At 39.6% G+C, this 21,296-nt stretch overlaps 1 protein-coding gene across 1 annotated transcript in view; it reads right to left on the bottom strand.

The window, feature by feature from the left end:
• Tmprss11a (transmembrane serine protease 11A) overlaps nucleotides 1–21,296 on the bottom strand; it is a 38,407-nt gene that overhangs the window by 12,835 nt on the left and 4,276 nt on the right. The window contains exons 3-4 of the mRNA XM_032915987.1: nucleotides 8,216–8,283; nucleotides 5,031–5,191 (exon numbers count right to left, since the gene is read on the bottom strand). Of these exons, the coding sequence (XP_032771878.1) occupies nucleotides 5,031–5,191; nucleotides 8,216–8,283 (229 nt within the window). The remainder of the gene's footprint in view (nucleotides 1–5,030; nucleotides 5,192–8,215; nucleotides 8,284–21,296) is intronic.

Below are 21,296 nucleotides of genomic sequence, written 5' to 3' on the forward strand. Positions count from 1 at the left end.
AGATAAGCAAAAAGGGAAAAGGAAACGCTCACATATCAATATATAATACAAGCTGAATACTGTGAGAGATCTTCTTTAGGGTTAAATTCTGCCAATTTCCAACAAAGTCAGAAATCTGACAAAGGAAACGAACTTTATGTATCTACGAAATAACATGTTGGAAACAATGAATATTTACAAGTTGTACTTGTGAGTAACGCTTGGGAAATGTGATGGGGGAAGTTGCATAAAAACTGGTGACATTTTGGTTAAAGGGACTCACAGAAGAAGGTTGTGATAATAGTCTCAAATAGTCTCTGCAACCTATTTTTCTCTTTGAGGGAAAACTATAATTTGCCGTTCTGCTAACTCAAGTCCTATATGAGTTTTATGAGTTGCTGGTGACAATGACCTTTATGAAGCAGAAACTTGAAAAATGATGAACCCCATGTCAACCTTGGACATCCACCGGTCACAGTAAAGATGCAATTGCTGTAGTTTTCAGTGCTTAGCCTATGGAAGAAATGTGATTTTCTAGCTAAAGTAGTTTGTAAGTTTCTTGAACAGAACACACACACACACCACACACACACACACACACACACACACAATCACACACACGAATGCTAATAAAAGACCGATCTCCGCTGAGTGCTTCCTTCCTCATCCTCTGGAAGAAAGTTGATTGCCTTTATCCCCCTCAGGTTTCTGAGGAAGAAATGACCAGTTGCTGTCTGCCCCTTTTATTCTGAGAAAATGTACTCTTTTTGTCTTGATGATAATGGCAGAATTAATGATTCGTTGGAAAGGGTACAAAGAAAATGTTAATTCCAAAACTTCCTTATCAATAACTTTTCTTGAGATTTACAGAGCCCAGACCATGTAGCAATGCAGTATATCAGCATTCTGCTCAAAATAAGGGTGGTGTATCCTGAATTTGTAACTCCCCTGGGTGCCCACCTATCTGTATGCTTCTCTACAACTCCCTAGAGAAGTTGGGTGCTTGCTTCCACCAAAAGGATGATATTTGTTGGAAAGAGCATGTGGTGGTTTGAATGAGAATGGCACCCTGTAGGCTTGTGTATTTAAATGACTGGCCCCCATTAGTGGGAATGTTTGGGAAGGGTTAGGAGGCATGGCCTTAGTGGAAGAGGTATACCTCTGGGGGCAGGCTTTGAGGGTTTGAAACATGCACCATTTCCAGTTGGCATTCTCCCCTCACCCTCTCTCTGACACACAGTTGCCATTTCAGGATGTGAGCTGTCCCCCACTGCTTCAGTACCATGTCTGCCTGCCTACCGCCATGCTCCCCACCATGACAGTTATGGACTCACCCTCGGAAACTGTAAGCCCTGATCAACTCTTTTCTTCTGAGAGTTGCCACTGCCATGATGCCTTGTCATGACCATAGACAAATGACGAAGACAGAGGCTCTGTCTTCTTTGCTTTGGTTAAATTTCCGAATGTGTCTTTTTTCATTACCCCAACAACCTATCATTAAATCACGGGTGCTTTGAGTAGCAAGCAAGGTACAAGGCTCATGGTTACACATTAGAATGTTTTGATTAGACTTTCATTGATTTGGTATCAGGAAAATACAAAATGTCCATCTCCAAGGATGACTCCAGGGCAAGCACTATAGCAGCATCATTGGAAATAACATTTCTCCCTTCTCTGTTTTTGCTTTTGACAGAGTCTTGCTCCATTGCCCTGGTTGACCTCATTATTTATGCTGGCCTGGCTTTAACTTTTAGGGGAACTGCCTCTTCCTCTTGAGTGTTGGAATTAAAGGTATCTACCACCTTGCCTGGCTCTGGAATTGGATTTCTAAGAATAATTTCTTTTTAGGGAGAATGTTTAAAAGGTTATCTGTCAGTTTCTAGATGAATACTTCCAATGTTTATAAAATACTTTTTTCTTTCCAAGGCACAAAAAACTTTTTATACTTTTTGGAGGTTAAGAAAATTTTGCCGTAATAGCAGTTTTGCAGACTACAGCTCTTGTGATAAGAAAAGGGGCACAGTGCCTCTGACACAGACAGTGAGCTGTTTTGTAACAGTAGTGACTTTAGAGATACAAAGAAGTTGATTGTACCCTTGCTTTCCCAACACTGTACCTAGTGAAGGATCCACACTGCCCAGTTAACTATTCAAATAAAACAGATTCTTGTTAAAGTATGGAAGAACGTTGAGCTGAAAAGTTACATGTAGATTTAATTTAGGTTCTGCCATTTTCTAATTCTTTGAATAGTTCTCAAATAAAAATGTTTTCTGATGGAATAGTTTTATTCAATTTTTTGAAAATTTCGTACAATGTGTTTTGATCGTGTTACCTCTCCCCCACCTCATTCCCTGATTTACATCCCCTCCTGATCCACCCAACCTTGTATCTTTTTATTTCTTTCCTTTACCTCTGCCTTCATTTTTGTTGCTCACATACTCTTGGACGTGTGGCCTTCTACAGGAACGTGGCCAATGTACTAGGAGCAATACTCTGAAAGAAAAGTGACTCTCTTTCCTAGCAGTTACCAGTTTGCTCTTACCTGTGAAAGCTGCCTTAACAGAGAATGGAGAGAGCTCAGTCAGAAAAGTGCTTAGCATCCACACAAGAAAGTTTGGAGCTCTAACTATCATGTAAAAGTCTGGATATGGCCATAGTGGGATCCCGTAACCTTAGCACTGGGGAGCTAGAAACAGTAGGCGCCATATAATTAATTCACTGCCGAGCCAGGTTAGGCAAAAACACTGTACTCCAAATTTAGCAGGAAACTCTGCCTCAAACAAAACAAAACAAAAACAAGGTGGAAAGAGATAGAAAGACATCACACACACACACACACACACACACACACATACACACACATACACACACACAGACACACATATACACACATACACACACATATACACAGACACACACACACACACACACACACATACACACACAGACACACACACACACACACACACACACACACACACACACACACAGACACATACACACACAGACACACACACATACACACAGAGACACACACATACATACACACACACACACACACACACACACACACCTGCTCCCTGTGCATATGAGCTCTGTAAGCTATGGTTCTTTTCTAGCTGCTCATAAACACTGTGCATTTGGGAATTCTGCAGCCTTTATTTATAGTTTTGCTCTCTCTCCTACTAGTCAATCAGCTTCCAAAGGGCATGTAATTTTCCGTAGTCTGAAGTAATAGTTTTCCAGTGCTGTACTGTTTTCTAATTTCCTATATATTTTCCTCAGACTTTAGTGTTGTCAAAAAGAACAAACCTTGCCATTGCACGTTTACAGCTTTTAAGAAAAAAAGACACACACACAGGGGTGAACAATTACTCGTACATGGCAGTAATGAAGGGACTTTAAAACTGGGTAATGCAAATCAGGCTCTCTATAGGAATGTCCTCGTCTTAAATATAGTACAATCATTAAGGTACATGAAACTTACAAGCCAAGCTCAAATGGAACAGGAAGGCCTGGTGGTCAGGGACTATGTGAAGCTTCATCTCTGGATAGTGTAGACTTTTGAGTTCCTGAAAATTTAACTCACTATTGGAAATGACAGACAGCCTATCATGTAGCTCATGACAACGGATATTATTTCACAACTCTAACACTTAAAATGGATCACAATTCTGGCAAGTCCCTTCCTTCCAGTTGGGAGGGGTCCGTAGATGTAGGCTCTTAGCAACTCGTTTATGTCATATGAGCAAGCACCCATTCATCCATTACCTTGGTGGCTCATTTCCTAATGAGGTTTCCTCTTCAAAAGTCAGCTTGACCCTTACAAGGGCAGGGCACCCTGTTTTATTTCTCACACAAATCACTTGTTCTTACTGTCACAAATCTGGTGTCTAGTGGAGTTTGTGAGATAATCTGTACCTGTCTGCTAGAAGTAGATGTTGTGGTTGCACACGGTCTGCAGAGTAAGTAGATTTCTGGTTACGTGGGCTCCTCAGAGTCTCAAACATGCTGATAGAGGGATGAGTTCCCAGGAGACAAAGATCATAGGATTTCAACATTTGTTTAGGCTCAAATCCCCCTTTTCATTATGCCCATCAATAAACTAGATGGCTAGATTTGAAATCTTGGTGCCTTTTAATTATTATGCTCCTTAAAAATTTCACAGCAACGTAAAAGAATTTCCATCCCTCATTAAGATATTAAATTAAACTCGTTGCTGTATGTAAAGTGTACAGATGGACCTGGATAGAGATGGATTTTGTACAATTAGAGAGGTGGTATTAGTGTAATGAGTGAAGATAAACAGAAAGAGAAAAGTGCAGTAATATACAAATTGCAGTCACTTGTTTTTCCCCACTGATACTCAAGGCAGTATTTATCAGATAGTTTCAGTGGCTCTAAATGCAGGTTATCTTTTTTCCAAATACTATAGGAAGAAGAAGAAGAAGAAGAAGAAGAAGAAGAAGAAGAAGAAGAAGAAGAAGAAGAAGAAGAAGAAGAAGAAGAAGAAGAAGGAGGAGGAGGAGGAGGAGGAGGAGGAGGAGGAGGAGGAGGAGGAGGAGGAGGAGGAGGAGGAGGAGGAGGGGGAGAAGAAGAAGAAGAAGAAGAAGAAGAAGAAGAAGAAGAAGAAGAAGAAGAAGAAGAAGAAGAAGAAGAAGAAGAACTTCCTAACACCATAAAATTCAGAAACTACCTATGTTTTTAAAGGCTACAGATGAGTTTGTGTCTTTAGAAGGTCCCACCCAGAAATCAACTATTGCTTAATTTCACGTGATTAATCACGGAGGCAGTGGCTGGGTTGGATTAACCCTGCTTGCTGTAAAGATGATTTTTATTGAGAACTGAGCACCGATCGGTTACTTCCAGGAAAACCACATCATGACTCATGTTGGACATGCTTTCATCTGGGAATAATCAAAACCTGAATTGTTTCATGTTTAGGTTGAATTATTTTCCATACAATTTCTTACTATTCTTTGGAATGGTAATGACACAGTGAGTTTATGAGTGTATGAAGATTTGTATCATGTGGGAATCAGTCTACTTACCATTAACTTGAATCACAGAGACATCAGCCGGCAAAGCTCTTGCGTTCCTTGTCTTCTGGTTTAAGATGCTATGCATCTTCTCTTTTCCTATGGTCCCTTGCCCTGTAGAAGGAGGCTGGAACACCATAACAATGTCTGCTTTTGTATCATCCTCTTCTGGACTGGAAACACAAGAGCAGGGTTCACATTCAAAGGGTGCCTGGGTATTGTCTCAAGGTCCTCCCTGTGATTTCCTGATCTCTGCCTCAGATGCTGAGACTGTCAAGCGCTAGGTAATCTGCTCACATCCATGCTCCTCCATATACTACCTCTGACTTAAATGCATTTTCCACGTTTCTTCCTCTATCTTTAAAAAAAATATTTTGAGTTGCACCCCCTTAACTTGAAGACATGTTGCTATATTTTTATTTCGTAAAAAGGTTTGGTAGTCAAGGGCTTTTGCAAGCAGTATAGTTCTCATCCCTCAGCTGGTCAAAATGCAGAGAATAAGTAGCCAGCTTCGAGGTGTAGGTTCTAAAATGGGAAACAACCTTATTATATCCAAACCTCTGGGAATATCATGGAAGCGGGTATGGAAGATTGTGAAAGCCAGAGAATCAGGAGGTCAGCTGCGAAACAGTCGTGACAGAGGTTATACGTAAGAACTCCCAACAGCCATGCAGCTGTGTCTGACTGCATAAGATCTGAACAAGACCAGACCAGTCAACAGTACTGGAGGCAAGAGGGTCCATAAGACCTTTGCTGTAATTATTGAGCTTCAGGAAGCCAACAGCTACTGAGGGTTGGAAGAGTCAGTTTTCCTCAGGGATGAGTGTCTTTATAGGTTGCCTACATGCCAGAGGTCAGTCCTACCCCTATGTGTATGTATGTGTATGTATGGGTATTGCTATGTGTATGGGTGGTGCAAACAGCCTAGTAGGGTGTGTGTGTGTGTGTGTGTGTGTGTGTGTGTGTGTGTGTGTGTGTGTGTGTGTGTGTGGTATCCATATGTACACATGTAATAATAGAAACAGAGAACACAAATATGAAAGGGAGACGTTGGGGGCACACAGGAGGAATTGTGGGATATGATAAGATGCACTGTACTCACAACATTGTCTTAAAAACATAAAAACCTCTGAGGGCTGAATGAAGCCTCATGTTCTGGTGGGGAATGATTCAGGTATCTGATATAAGGATCACCTCTACAGCATGGGTGAGAAGTGGTTCCCCAACCCCAGAGCAGTCATTAAGGTGTGGAAATTTTGCTTTGCTTAAAAGGGAATGTTCCCCTTGTTTAGCTCTATTTTTAAAGTTATTTATGTAGAACTCCGAGTGTCCACCCTTTAATTTTCCGTGACGCAAAACTTAGAGCAACCAGTTTCAAGCATTTTTGCATCAATCCCTTTTTCCATATTAAATGTTTGAAGGCAGCGGTGTGTGGTCTCTGGCGCCTCCAGATCGTCACACCTGCTTCCTCAAATGGCTTCAAGTCCCATCACCTGTGCAAGTGAACTCTCACAGGGACTCACAGTGGGGATACGAAACTATGAAAGGAGTTCCTTTCCAGAGATGAGGAGGAGAGTGAGGTTTTGTTTGGGACTCTCAGCATGTGTATCTTTATGTGCAACTAACCTGACTTAAATATTCAAACACAAATACTAAAAATTTCCACTCAGTATTGTCTTGTTTTTATGTTTATATACAGCAAAATATACCCATGTGGTTCATTAAAGATGTTTTTAAAGTTGAAAATGATACCTAATGATCTTTCATTGCCCCTATTTTTATACCACAAAACAACCATTCTAAAAACTCGTGAGTCTAATCTATTTGAATCTTTTGGCGAAAAAAAAAAAAAAAGGCAGTGATATCAATTCCGACACATGATATGTCTCACATTCCATTTTGGCTCCAGAATAGGGTAATATAACTAACTAAAATTTAATGTTAAATTGGCAAAGGAGAACCTAGATATTTTTTCCAGAGGAGTTAAGACAGTTTACTGAGTTTAATGTTCACAACAATAACATACTCAAAATTGGTTACAAATTATGAGTTTCTTAGACGATGGTGATGTCACTAAAAGGCTACGAAAATCAGAATTCAAAGTCAGAAATATGGAAAGCTCCAGAATGTACATGCTTTTTACATCCTAAATTACCCAACCATATTGTAATAACTTCGTGCAGGGGCCGGAGAGATGGCTCAGTTGTTGAGAGCACTTGCTGCTCTTATAGAAGACCAGAGTTCGGTTTCCCCCACCCACATGGTGCCTCACAGTCATTCGTTGGCCTCCAACAGCACAGGACAGGAGGGATAAACATATGGTCATGCAGCCAAAACAGTAATTAGTGTAAAATGAAAATTAATTTTTAAAAATTCCTCATGGAAGTCATGAGTTGTCCCGTATACACAACTGTAGCGAGCCTTCAATGGTGCATTGGTTTACTGGTAAGGAAAACGGTTGGCACCTTTCCCATCCAATAAATCCAGCTGAGTAAATCCAGTTGCTGTCACGAAGCTTTTTTTAGTATATGTTTGTTGTACAAAGTCGTGGGTTTCATAATTACATCTTTGTTTGAGTATCTTTTTCTCTCTTTGAAATGATTCATACAAACTCTTGGCTCTGTGCCTGTCTGTTCTGCTGTGTAGTTTTTTTTTTTTTTAAATAACAAAGTTGAAGCCTCTGAGTAATTTCAGCAACTGATATGAGTCGTGCCTCCACACCCAAGCAAAAGGGAGCATCTATTACAACACGGATCATCTTTGGTTTGGGCATGTCGCCTGCCACTAGGGCTTGGTTATGGATAAAACTTATGATCCCATTTTATAGTAAACTTTGCCTTCTTGGTGTTTTTGAAACGCTGTATCTGTCAGAAGTATAGGACTCGGTGCATGCAGCGACATGGCCTGGGTTTACCGGTGGTTGGGGATTAAGGTGGATTCTGGGCTGCACAGCCACTGGGTAGGGCTTGAATTGTAACCGTCTCCTGGGGTAACATCGGCATATCGCTACTCTCCTCCCCACATCTTAGCTTCTGAATTCTCAGGATGGGTTCAGCCCTGTACTTGACTATAGTAGAGAGAATATTTCTGAAGAGCTCCGGTAAAAGGTCTAGAGACACAAGTTATGTGAGGGGCCCTGTGTCCTTTCCCTTTGTCCCTGCAGGCTCGCAACTACACCCTTGCCCAAATATACATACGTTAGTCCGACTATGTGGTTTTTGACGTAGCGCTTGTTCAGGGCTGAATCTATAAATATTTCATCTACCTGTCATTATAAAAAAAAGAAAAACAATGTATTAGCAGGATATTTTATAATAACACTATTAAACAGGAAACAAATAGAATTTTCACGGTAACAATATGATTATTTAAATTAGTGATTTTTTTTGGCAGTAATTCGATTATTTACTCCTCTAAAAAAGCCTAAAAACGAATATAGCTCTTACCCACGAGGTAATTTGAATGTCACATAAAATGGGCGGCTTTTTATCGAGTCTTTCAGTGTCCTTACCAGAGCTGTACTTTATTTTTAAATGAACATCAAGTAATTTGGTATTATTTCAAACCGTTTGCTCTATATAAAAGAATCTCTTGCAAAATATCTGAAGGAAAGGGGGAAAAGAAATTGGGAACTTCCCATAAGCTTTTACATTAAAAACAAAAAGGTTCTGAAATATGCATGCAAGCATTCTGTATGATCCCACCCTGAATCCACACTCTTTCCCCTTTCAATCTGTGAAAAAGAGTTTTGTTGCTTCTGAATTTCCAAATTTAAAAACAAAATATCTTCTCAGTTTGTACTAGGGGTTGTACATTTCAGATTGATTAACACATGAGTTCATGTTTAAGGGAAATGTTATAAACACTTTTTTCACACAAAAGTACATAATAAAAATGTAAAACCACATTGCCATTCATTTATAATATGTTTAGAATGTAATCACTTGCTCTGTAGATCTTTGGTTATAAAGTATACAGGGTATTGGGTATTGGGAAGAAACAGATTTTAAATTCATTGTAGACTCTAAGGCTAACCAGAAAGGTGGTAAGATAATGCTGAAATATCAAGTAAAAGTGATAGACACCGTTTTATACCACTAAGAAAGAAGAAGAATATAAGTTTTAACAGATAAATATGCAATTTCAAGCTTGCTACTTCAGTACCCTCTAACCAACACTTGGTGGTGATAGTGTCATCTGAATGTAAGCTCCTTTCTCTTGTTGAGAAACCAGATGAATTATAAATGTAAAAGGTGAGGGGGAGAGGAGAGAGAGGGAGAGAGAGAGAAGGGAGAGGAGAGGAGAGGAGAGGGGGTAGAGGAAAAAGGGACAGGAGAGGAGAGGGAATATGGACAGAAGAGAGAGAAGAGGGAGAGGAGAGAAGGGAGGAGAGGAGAGGAGAGGAGAGGAGAGAGGAGAGGAGAGGAGAGGAGGAGAGGAGAGGAGAGGAGAGGAGAGGAGAGGAGAGGAGAGGAGAGAAATCTGGCATTCTAAATCCTAAAGGCAAGGGCAAGAAATGCAACTTTTAGTTTTAAAAGAGCAAGACATACAAATGGAGAAAAGATGGTTTAGGAAGAGTGAATCAAGTTCTGACCTCTTTACTGCTTTTAACATTTTATAGATGCTTCCTCATTAGGAGCCAGGCCTTTTATTACGTTAACCCTTACAATTACTCCATGAAATAAGAGTCATCCGATCCATCGTACAGACTCAGTGCTGTGACATTCCAAGTTCTAGGACACCTTTTTCTCCCAGCATAGATACGAATGAGCTTGCTAAAATTCATTGTCATACACAATCTAACAGAGTCAATAGGACTTTAAAATCCTATCTGTTGCTTCAGGGCATTGATGGCTTTGTAATTAGGAGCCGAGTGTCCTGATATTGAACAAAAGACCCCTTTAGGGTAGTACTTAGTTTCTGCTTAGTGACTTTGGAATGCTGCAAATTGCACTGAGATTAAATACTAAGAGGGCAATTGGAGGTTAGTTGGGTGTTTAATGAAAAAGTTAGGGAGAGGTTGACAACTCAAACAGATACGCCCAGCCATTCAGCTCATTCCCAATCATTCCTGAAGTTGCTGTTTGCACATGTCAAGCAAGGGCCCTTTCTGTTAGATCCTTCCTAATTGACTTCTTCTTTGACAGTAATCTATGTTTTCACATGAGGGTATTTCTAGGTCGAGATTGCAAAACTCAGGTAGCTCTTCTCCTGAATAGTTTACTCAAGCTCCTATTTCCAACATAACCTTAGTTGACCTCCTGAGAACTAAAGGAACTAAAATCGTGCCATTAAAAAAAATAGATTCTGTTGTTTTATCCTAAGTGTAAGAATGGTACCATAGAAAGGTTAATGGGATGTACATTCTTAAAAGAAAAATCATTTTAGTTGTAGAGATACGTCCATGTGTCTGTGAGTACATATTGCAGCCCATGTGCGGAGTGCCAAGGCACCAAGTGCCCTGGAGATAGAGTCTCAGACAGTTGGGAGCCATCAGATGTGGGTGCTGGGAACTGAACCCATACCGTCTGGAAGAGCAGTTGAATACTCCTAACCTCTCAGCCAACTCTCCAGCTTGACACCATTTTTAAAAATGTCTTTGGTAAAGCTTACTTGAAGTTACTGTGGCTGCAGGGACGAAGTCAGTGAAACAGGAAACTGGTTGTCATTACATTTGATCTTTGTCAACACAGCAGACATTCAATGACTCCCCAGTCTCTTGTTCAGCCTTCCCTATACCAGTACAAGCCCTGGCCTCTATTATCCTGTGTACTTGGTCTTTGACTTACTGGGTTCTCCTACCTTCTGGTGATCTCTCTCCTCTGAATCCTAGTTATTCTTGGAGATCTCTCTCAGGGACTCCTCTGGGGTTTAGTTGACCCCTCCTCCTCATGCGAATCTCACTTTCTACTGTCTTGATTTTTCTTACCCAGTTACACTTTCTACATGTTTTTATATTTACTAACGTAAGCATATCCTTCCTTTCATCAAACCGTAAAGAATTATGTGCAAACATGGTGATTTTGTTTTCCTCGTCTGTAACATTTGTAATGGCAGTTAAATTGCTTGTTGTAGAGTGAAGAAATAAATAAGAGAGAGACTGTATAGCAGAGAGTCTCATGTTTACCAGTTTGATGGTAGGTCTAAATGTGTCTATCCATTACATAGGCTGAGATCAAATACTTCTATACAAACAAGGAAAATACATATGGACTAGTTGAAGGATTCTTCTTATTGATGTTTCCCAGGAGTTTGTCTCCTTGTGGCAAGTTGCTCTATCCTGAATCTCTGTGTGGTCAATGTAGGATTTAGTATCGCTATCGTCTGCTAACTGTGCACTACATTAAAAAATCTTTTGCATGTGAGCACATTTGCTTGTCTCATCAACCATCAGAGGTGAATATGATTGCTGTCCACATTATTAGGATGAGGAAGTTGCTTGCCCTAATTGACACAGCATTGAGCCACAGAATCGGGATTAGGCCTAGGCTGGCAAGCTTCTCAGCTTGAAAATTTCCTCACAGTACTGGCCTAAGGAGGAGCACCCAGAGCTCCTCATCACAATGGCCAGTGGCCTGTGACTACATGAGCCAGAAACTGCAAAAGTCTGCCCAAAATAAATAGCAGATGCTAGTACCTTTTACTGTGATCCAGTTATAATGTTATTTTATTGACTGACAATTCTGGATACTGCATGTAATGTGCATCTAGAGGCCAGAGGTCAACGGTAGATGTCGTCCTTAATCATCCTTCGCCGTTTTTTGGTCATGGGTCCTCATCGAGCCTGGAGCTCACTGATTGGCTAGATTGCTTGGTCCGTGAGATCCAGGGAATCTCCGGTATCTGCCACCCTTGTGCTGCAGGAATAAAAGCTTTCGTGCCTGGCTCTTTAAGTGGATGTTAGGGGTTTAAACACAGATCCTCATGTGTATGCAGCAAGCACTTTAGTGACTGGGCCATGTCCCCCACATAGAGGGGAGTTGTTGAAAAAGTGAGCTCTAAATCTTTCCTTCAGCGTTGGGTGGAGCACGGCCAGCCTGAACACCAGGCAGTGTTTCTAGCATTTCCGGGCTCGATGAAGTGAGATAAGGTCTACCTCTCCTGGCATTGAACACTACAGCGTCTACTGGAGAAAGGAGTTAGATTCAGGGTCATCTGAGGTCTGGATGTGTGGGTGGAGTGACAAGCAAGTGTGGCTTTCTGATTACCTTAAATCAAAAGGGAATGAGATCACTAAATAGGGTGTGATGTTTCATAATGTTGTCAGTTTCTTGCACTATTCTTTTTCCGTGTCTCTTTGTAGAATGCCTGAAGGAAACACACATCCGTGACTAATCACATATTGCTGGGTTTACTGTGCTAGGTAACCGTATCCCAACTTGATTAATATTCCTGCAGTGGGAGAGTCAAAGTACATACGTCTAAATTAGGAGGTTACAGTGAGATACAATAGAAGATAAAAGTGCTTACTTTCAGGGTGCCTCAAAAAAATCAGGATCTACAGATTACCTTCGGAAAGATATATCAAATATACATCTATTTAAAACAGTACTAAAGACATTTAAAAGCAGGGACCTTCAAAGCAAGGGAGAGAATGTCATCATGTAGAAAGCTCATGTCCTCTCCACACTTATCTTTTACATCTCTGATTTGGTGAGAGACAGACAGACAGGCAGACAGGCAGGCAGGCAGACAGACAGACAGATACAGAAACTTTATTTTGTTTCTTTTTCATGTCCAATGTGTTACTGTAATTCCCGTAGTGGATTAATAATCTGCATATATTATAGGTTATCCAGGGGCGTGTGGACTTGCCATAGGACTATATTTATCATGATCAGAGATGTCTTATGTCAGGGCCGTTCTTGGAAATCTTCCCTTGAAGATTTCCCTTGAAGCACACTTGGAAACACACAGCGTTTGTGCAACTGTAGATCATTTACGCTAAACCTGCACACAAAGTCATGACCACCAACATTCTCTTCATTATCCTCGGTTCTATTACTGTTTCCCTCATCAAACACTGATGCCAGGAAATGATGAGAACACCTTTATACAATAAGTGATTCTGGTGTATCGATTAAGGAAATATATATTTGTATAAAAAAACTAAATGAAAGAATTGGTAGGCTTTAATCATTTTATCTTGGATTTTGGCTGAGCCTCTTCTTTGGCATGGGAGTACGTTTTAAGTACTTGGGGGAAATGAAGAAAACCCCAACTGTTGCCATGGTTTTCAATCTCATGGGAACAAGAAAACTGACAGGGAATAGTGTGCCAGAAACAAAGAGGTTCTGGGAATTGGAGTAGTAGTACACGGGAAATACACTCACATAGATAATTCTTCCAGAGGACATCTGTCCTAGGGACAGATGTTCACTAAGGATGTGAATCTCAAGTCATAGTGCCTGCTCTCACAGTCCCATGATATATTTACCCTGATCATCAGAATGTGTGTTCTGGAAATCAGGCGCCTGTCCCTTCATGTTCCCACCTGCAAAATTTAGATTGTAATTTATCTCCCTCAAAAGGGTTGTCATTGAGGATTAAGTAGAATAAATGTACAAGATGATCAAGATGTTATTTCATTCTATATATACACATTTATGGGCGAATATATTATTACTTTCATTATGGTATAACAAGTTTATAACTTATGTATGTATAAGGATCCTAATGGTTTCAAATGTTTTTTGATATCTCTGAAAATAGTCTCAAAGTAAAACGTCCTCTCGGGGATTCTCCTTACCCTCATAAAATCTGGATAGAAATTAAATATCCTGTCATTTTATTTAGCTTTACAGTGGTGTGAAAACTGGAGGGTCAGTAGAAACCGTACTTTGAACGTTGAATTTCAGTCTTTTCTTGGATTAGCAATATGGGTGTGATATGTTCCGCGATGCTGGGCAATGATACTCAGCAGTGCGATGTGTTTTAGAAACTTTTTGCATGGGAATATCTAGGAGATAACTGGAGCCACCTGTCAGTTTATTATAAAACAGGCTTTGTGTGAGATTATTTTGTCCAACTCTAGGCTAATGTATATGTCCTGCGTGTCTTTAGGGTAGCCCAGGCTAAGCTACTACATTTGATAAGGTAAATGTATAACATGCCTTTTTGCCGTACACTATTTTCAGCTTATCTTGGGCTCATTGTGGTAATGTTACAATGACTTAGAGCGTATCTTTCCTGGTGCCAGGAAACCAGTCTTCTTGAAAGGCTATGAGGGGATATCGACATCCCTCACAATATCTCGTGGAACTGGGAGTTTTAGCAATACCGGGGCATGAACTCAAATTTACGTTTACATCTCCATTCAAATGCGTAAAGCCAAAAATATGAGGCAGAACAGGATCTGCAGCCGTCCTTCTCGGCAATCCAATTAGTATCCACATAGGAAGGAGACGAATCTAGTTTTACGCATTAGGATTTAGCAACTATTAAGAGGAGTGGCTCAGGATGAGACTCGGACCCTTCCAGGAAGTCCTCTAAAGCTAACTCTGTAGCGGAAGGGGGAGAGAGTGCCTGCTTGATTTAAGCTCGTGAGATAATACAAAACAAAGCTTTTCCTGGCCACTGGGATCCTCCTTGACCTGTTCTACCTTCAACATTCTCCTACACTCACTGTCCTCTACACACAGTTTAATCCTTAATTATATCCCGCCCTGCTTTCCCACTCCGTGTGTGTTACTCACATCTCCCCCCGGGATTGCAACAACTTGAAAAGACGGATCGTGTTTCCTTTTCTCAAAGACCCATGCGGCCAAGAAAAACAATAAGCTTAATGCTCATATTAAGAAAAGCTTAGTCTGTTGCTAGTACATGGGATATGTTCTTCTAGCTGGGGGGCCCTGTCCGGCCTCATTGGGAGAGGTAGTGCCTAGTGGTCCGCACCCACTCAGAGGATTGTGGGAGGGTTGACTAGGAGGGGGCCGGTGAGCTGGATGTAAAGCGAATAAGTAAAAAAAGCAAAATTAAGTTTAAAAAATTTTAAGAGAAAAACAAGAAAAGCTTAGATTGCTTAGCTAGCTGTCTTTTGAAAACTAGTTCATTAGACGGTGACTAAAAACTGATTCATGTCACAAATAACGTGAAAGTATTCACTAGATGAATTCAAGAGCTAATATAAAACATAAAATTCTAAGATTAGTAGAAGAAAGTACAATAAAATGTCTTTGATTGACGAGGAGGAAAGGACTGTCAAAGAATTTTCAAAAACAGTTACGAGACTCAGAAAGTCGGTGTGATGGCATGGATTCCCATCTCATAATCAATACAAACAGAAGAAAGGGGTTACATGTGGCGTCTACAACAAAGGCAAGCTAGAAATTTCGGTGTCTAGAAATTACACATAACACCTAAAAAAAGTAAGTAAAAGGAATGAAAACATAGGCAAAGAATATACACAAAGAATTTGTAGAAAGAAATGCCTTTGAAGGAATGAGGTACTCAGAAGTAATTTGAAAAGTGTGAATTAGAATAATGTAATGAGGTAACACTGTCACTTTATGCCTACCAGGTTAGCAAATAGTACCAAGAAAAGAAAAATATTCCCAAATTAGCTAGATATTTTGTGTATTCCTCTTATAGGTGGAATATCAAATATCTTCAATAGGCTCTCTAGTTGGATTGTAGCAAACTTAATCAAAGCACTCAATATTATCAAAATGTAAAGGTATCATTATTTATTACTTTTCCACAGATGAGACCAAATACCTGACAGACACAACTTGAGGGACGAAATATTATTTTATCTCGGTCCATAGTTTAATAAAGTTCTTTGATAGTGGTAGGATTTGGATGCTTTAGCAAGTGAAGCCCAGCTAGCCGAAGTAGACAGCTAGTGACAGGCAGCTGAGGCTATACAGGACCCCTGGTTTCTAGGGAACCCTTTGCTTTTCCTTTCTGATGGGCTGTGTCACAACAGCTACATGCTCACTGCTTTCTCCAGCTGTGGTACTGCTTGAGGAGGCTGTGGAACCTTAAGGAAATAAGGCCTCTTTAAGGGAAGCAGGCAACCTCAAGCGTGTTCCCTGGCCTTGGTTATATTGCTGTCTGTTTTCTTGCCTACCATGATGTGAATGTGATCTGGGCCACACATCGCCCTAGCATGGTGTTCTGCCAAGTGCATGGGACCAACCAACTATGGATTGAGATAAAGTAAATACCTCTTCCTTCAAGCCATGTCTGTCAGGTGTTTGGCCTCATTTGAAAAACTTATAAATAATTTTGAAGATATTACATTTTGAAGATAGTTTTCTATGACCAAGAAGAAGGTCTTCCATGGTTTCAGATGCATATGTAGCAGAGGATAGCCTTGTTGGGCACCAATGGGAGTAGAGGCCCTTGGTCCTGCCAAGGACAGATCCCCAAGTATAGGGGAATGTCAAGGCAGGAAGGCGGAAAAGGTGGGAAAGGAGATAACATTTGAAATGTAAATAAAAAATATCTAGTAAAAAAAAAGAAAAGTTTTGTTCAAGTTTTGTTAATTTCTTTTATGTCCTAAATAATAAAAGATAATAAAATGAGATACAGCAAAAAGCATCAGCATTGGAGAAAACAACCAAACAGAAGAAGAAAAAGAACCCAAGAGAAGGCATAAGAATCAGAGACCCACTCATTTGCATACTGAGAAATCCCATAAAAAATACTAAGCTGGAAGTCCTAATATAGAGGCAGAAGACCTGGTGCAGACTCATGCAGGCCCTGGGTATGATATGATGCACATCTTCTGTAAGTTCATATGTTGCTTATTTATTTTCAGACCTATTACAATCATAGCTATTTAGTTCAATAAAGGTATGGTTTGTTATATATTTAAAAATATAACAATGTTGAATGCAGACTAAAAGAAGTTCAAGATTCTCAATAGGTGATAATATTTTATCTCTGAAGGAATTTAATTTTTCAAGTAAAGGTGTGTGTGTATGTATGTGAAACGTTTTTTTTCCTTCTGTGTAGCCTTGGCTCTGTAGACCAGGTTGAGCTCAAACTCACAGAGGTCTACCTCCCTTTGCCTCCAGAGTGATGAGATTAAAGTTATGTACCACCACCACCACCACCACCACCACCACCACCACCACCACCACCACCTCCACCACCTCCACCTCCACCCAGTTATGTATTAGAAAATCTCTTGAGCTAAAACTAATCATGTGATACACACACACACTCACACACACATACACACACACACACAGACACAGACACACACAGACACACACACACACCCCTCATTCTGGATTTCTCAAGAATATACTGCGAATGCCATTGCTCAATATACTCTGGATGCAAAGGCATAGGGGAACATCCTTTGATCTGTAAACATAAACTATACATTGGGACATGAAAATGCAAGATAGAAAAACTGTAAAACTTAATGATAATTGAGAAGATGCATTAGAAACATGATCTATACCATTACTGCAAGCATGTTGTGGCTGTGCATATTACATGTAGGAATATGGTCACATGGAAGAGACTATGGATTTGAGAACAGAAATACTTTAAGGAAAAAAGTCTTGGTTAAAATATGAAGTATAGTCTTCCAGTCTCCATCTGCACTCAGAGCTAAGGCTGTCCACAGCCCTCCAGACCAAAAACCTGCCTGCAGAGAGTTGGTCTCCCAAGCTCCTAAGCTCACTCCTAAGATCACAGGCTCACAGGCCAGCATGAGGTCAAGCTTGAGTCCGAGATAGAAGACCAACTAACATCAGAGATAACCAGATGGCCAGAAGGAAACACAAGAACCTTAGCAACAGAAACCAAAACTACTTGGCATCATCAGAACCCAGTTCTCTCACCACAGCAAGTAATGGATACCTCAACACTCCAGAAAAGCAAAATTTGGATTTAAAATCACATCGCATGATAATGATAGAGGACTTTAAGATGGATATAAATAACTCCCTTAAGAAAAATACAGGATAACACAGGTAAACAAGTAGAAGCCCTTAAAGAAGAAACATAAAAATCCCTTAAAGATTACAGGAAAACACAAACAGGTGAAGGAATTGAACAAAATCATCCAGAATCCAAAAATGGAAATAGAAGCAAATAAAGAAATCAAAAAGGGAGATAACCCTGGCGATAGAAAACCTAGGAAAGAGATCAGGAGTCATAGTCACAAGCATCAGAATTCAAGAGAATACAACAGAATTCAAGAGGTTGAAGAGAGAATCTCGGGGGCAGAAGATACAATAGAAAACATTGAAAAACCATCAAAAAATTGCAAAATGCGAAAAGCTCCTAACCCAAAACATCCAGAAACTCTAGGACACAAAGAGAAGACCAATCCTATGGATAATAGGTATAGGAGAGAGCAAAGATTCCCAAATTAAAAGGCCTGTAAGTATCTTCAACAAAATTATAAAAGAAAACTTCCCTAACCTAAGGAAAGAGATGCCCATGAACATACAAGAAGCCTACAGAACTCCAAATAGATAGGACAAGAAAAGAAACTCTTCCTATCACATAATGGTCAAAACACCAAATGCACAAAACAAAGAAAGAATATTAAAAGCAGTAAGGAAAAAAGGTCAAATAACACATAAATGTGATCCTATCAGAATTACATCAGACTTCTCAACAAAGACTAAGAAAGCTGGAAGATCCTGGACAGATGTCATACAGACCCTAAGAGAACACAAACCCCAAGCCAGGCTACTATATCCAGCAAAACTCTCAATTAATGTAGATGGAGAAACCAAGATATCCCATGACAAAACCAAATTTACACAATATCTTTCCACAAATCTAGCCCTACAAAGGATAATAGATGGAAAACTCTAACACAAGGAGGGAAACTACACCCTAGAAAAAGCAAGAAAGTAATGTTCTTTCAACAAACCCCCCCAAAAGATAGCCGCACAAACATAATTCCACCTCTAACAACAAAAATAACAGAAAACAATAATCACTATTCCTCAATATCTCTTGACATCAATGGACTCAATTCTTCAATAAAAAGACTTAGACTAACTGATGGAATATATAAATAGGACCCAGTATTTTGCTGCATACAGAAAACACAGTTCAGTGAAAAAGACAAACACTACCTCAGAGTAAAAGGCCAGAAAACAATTTTCCAAGCAAATGGTCCCAAGAAACAAGCTGGAGTAACTATTCTAATATTGAATAAAATAGACTTTGAACCAAAAGTTATCAAAAAAAGATAAGGAAGGACACTTCATACTCATCAAAGGAAAAAATCTATCAAGATGAACTCTCAATTCTGAACATCTATGCTCCAAATGCAAGGGCACCCACATTCCTAAAAGAAACTTTACTAAAGCGCAAAGCATATATTACACCACACACAATAATAGTGGGAGACTTCAACACCCCACACTCATCATTGGCCAGATCATGGAAACAGAAACTAAACAGAGACACAGTGAAACTAACAGAAACTTACAGAGGTTATGAACCAAATGGATTTAACAGATATCTACAGAACATTTCATCCTAAAACAAAAGAATATACTTTCTTCTCAGCACCTCATGGTACCTTCTCCAAAATGGACCATATAATGGGTCACAGAATAGACCTCAACTGATACAACAATATTGAAATAATCCCATGCATCCTATCAGACCACCATGGACTAAGGCTGGTCTTCAATAGTAACAAAAACAACAGAAAACCCATATATACGTGGAAGCTGAACAGTGCTCTAGTCAGTGATAACTTGGTCAAGGAAGAAATAAAGGAATTAAAGAATTTTTAGAATATAATGATAATGAAGGCACAACATACCCAAATTTATGGGATACAATGAAAGCAGTGCTATGAGACAAACTCATAGCTCTGAGTGCTTCCAAAAAGAAACTGGAGAGAGCATATGCTAACAGCTTGACAGCACACCTGAAACCTCTAGAACAAAAAGAGGCAAATACCCCCATGAGGAAACAATCAAACTCAGCTGGAATCAACCAAGTAGAAACAAAAAGAATTATTTACACAAAGCATCAACAAAACCAGGAGCTTGTTCTTTGAGAAAATCGACAAGATAGTAAACCCTTAGCCTGACTAACCAGAGGGCATATAGTGTGTATCTAAGTTAACAAAATCAGAAACGAAAATGGAGACATAACAACAGAATCTGAGGAAATTTAAAAAATCATCAGATCCTACTACAAAAGCCTATATTCAACAAAACTGGAAAATCTGATGAAATGGACAATTTTCTAGACAGATATCACGTACCAAAGTTGTATCAGGATCAGCTAAACCCTCTAATCATCTATAACCCCCAAGAAATAGAATCAGTCATTAAAAGTCCCCCAACCAAAAAAATCCCAGGACCCCATGGGTTTAGTGCAGGATTCTATCAGACCTTTAAAGAAGACCTAATACCAATATTCTTCAAATTATTCCACAAAATAGAAATACTATTCAATTTGTTCTTTGAAGCCACAATTACACTTATTTCTAAAGCACACAAAGAAAGAAATCTTCAGACCATTTTCTCTCATGAATATTGATGTAAAAATACTCAATAAAATTCTCAAAAACTGAATCCAAGAATACATCAAAATGATCATTCATAGTGATCAAGTAGGCTTCATTCCAGGGATGAAAGGCTAAACAGACTGAGGAAGAAATTAGAGAAACCACACCCTTCGCAATAGTCACAAATAATATAAAATACCTCAGTGTGACTAACCAAGCAAGTGAAAGATCTGTATGACAAAAACTTCAGTCACTGAAGAAGGAAATCCCAGATCTCTGAAGATGGAAAGCTCTCCCATGCTCATGGATTGGCAGGATTCATATAGTAAAAATGGCCATCTTGCCAAAAGGAATCTACAGATTCAATGAAATCCCAATCAAAATTCCAACTCAATTTTTCATAGAGTTAGAAAGAGAAATTTGCAAATGCATCTGGAATAACAAAAGAACCCAGGAATCTAAAACTATTCTCAACAATCAAAGAACTTCTGGAGGATTCATCATCCCTTACCTCAAGCTGTATTAAAGAGAAATTGTGTTAAAAACTGCATGGTATTGGTACAGAGACAGGCAGGTAGATCTTTGGAATGGAACTGAAGACCCAGAAATGAACCCACACACCTATGGTCACTTGATCTTTGACAAAGGAACTAAAACCATCTAGTGGAAAAAATATAAGATTTTCAGCAATTGGTACTGATTTAACTGGAGGTCAGCTTGTAGAAGAATGGAAGTCAACTGGTTCTGATCTCCTTGTACAAAGCTCAAATCCACTTGGATCAAAGACCTCCACATAAAACTAGATACAGTGAAACGAATAGAAG

Source organism: Rattus rattus, chromosome 11 (assembly GCF_011064425.1).
Source record: "Rattus rattus isolate New Zealand chromosome 11, Rrattus_CSIRO_v1, whole genome shotgun sequence".
NCBI classification, from domain to species: Eukaryota; Metazoa; Chordata; class Mammalia; order Rodentia; family Muridae; genus Rattus; species Rattus rattus.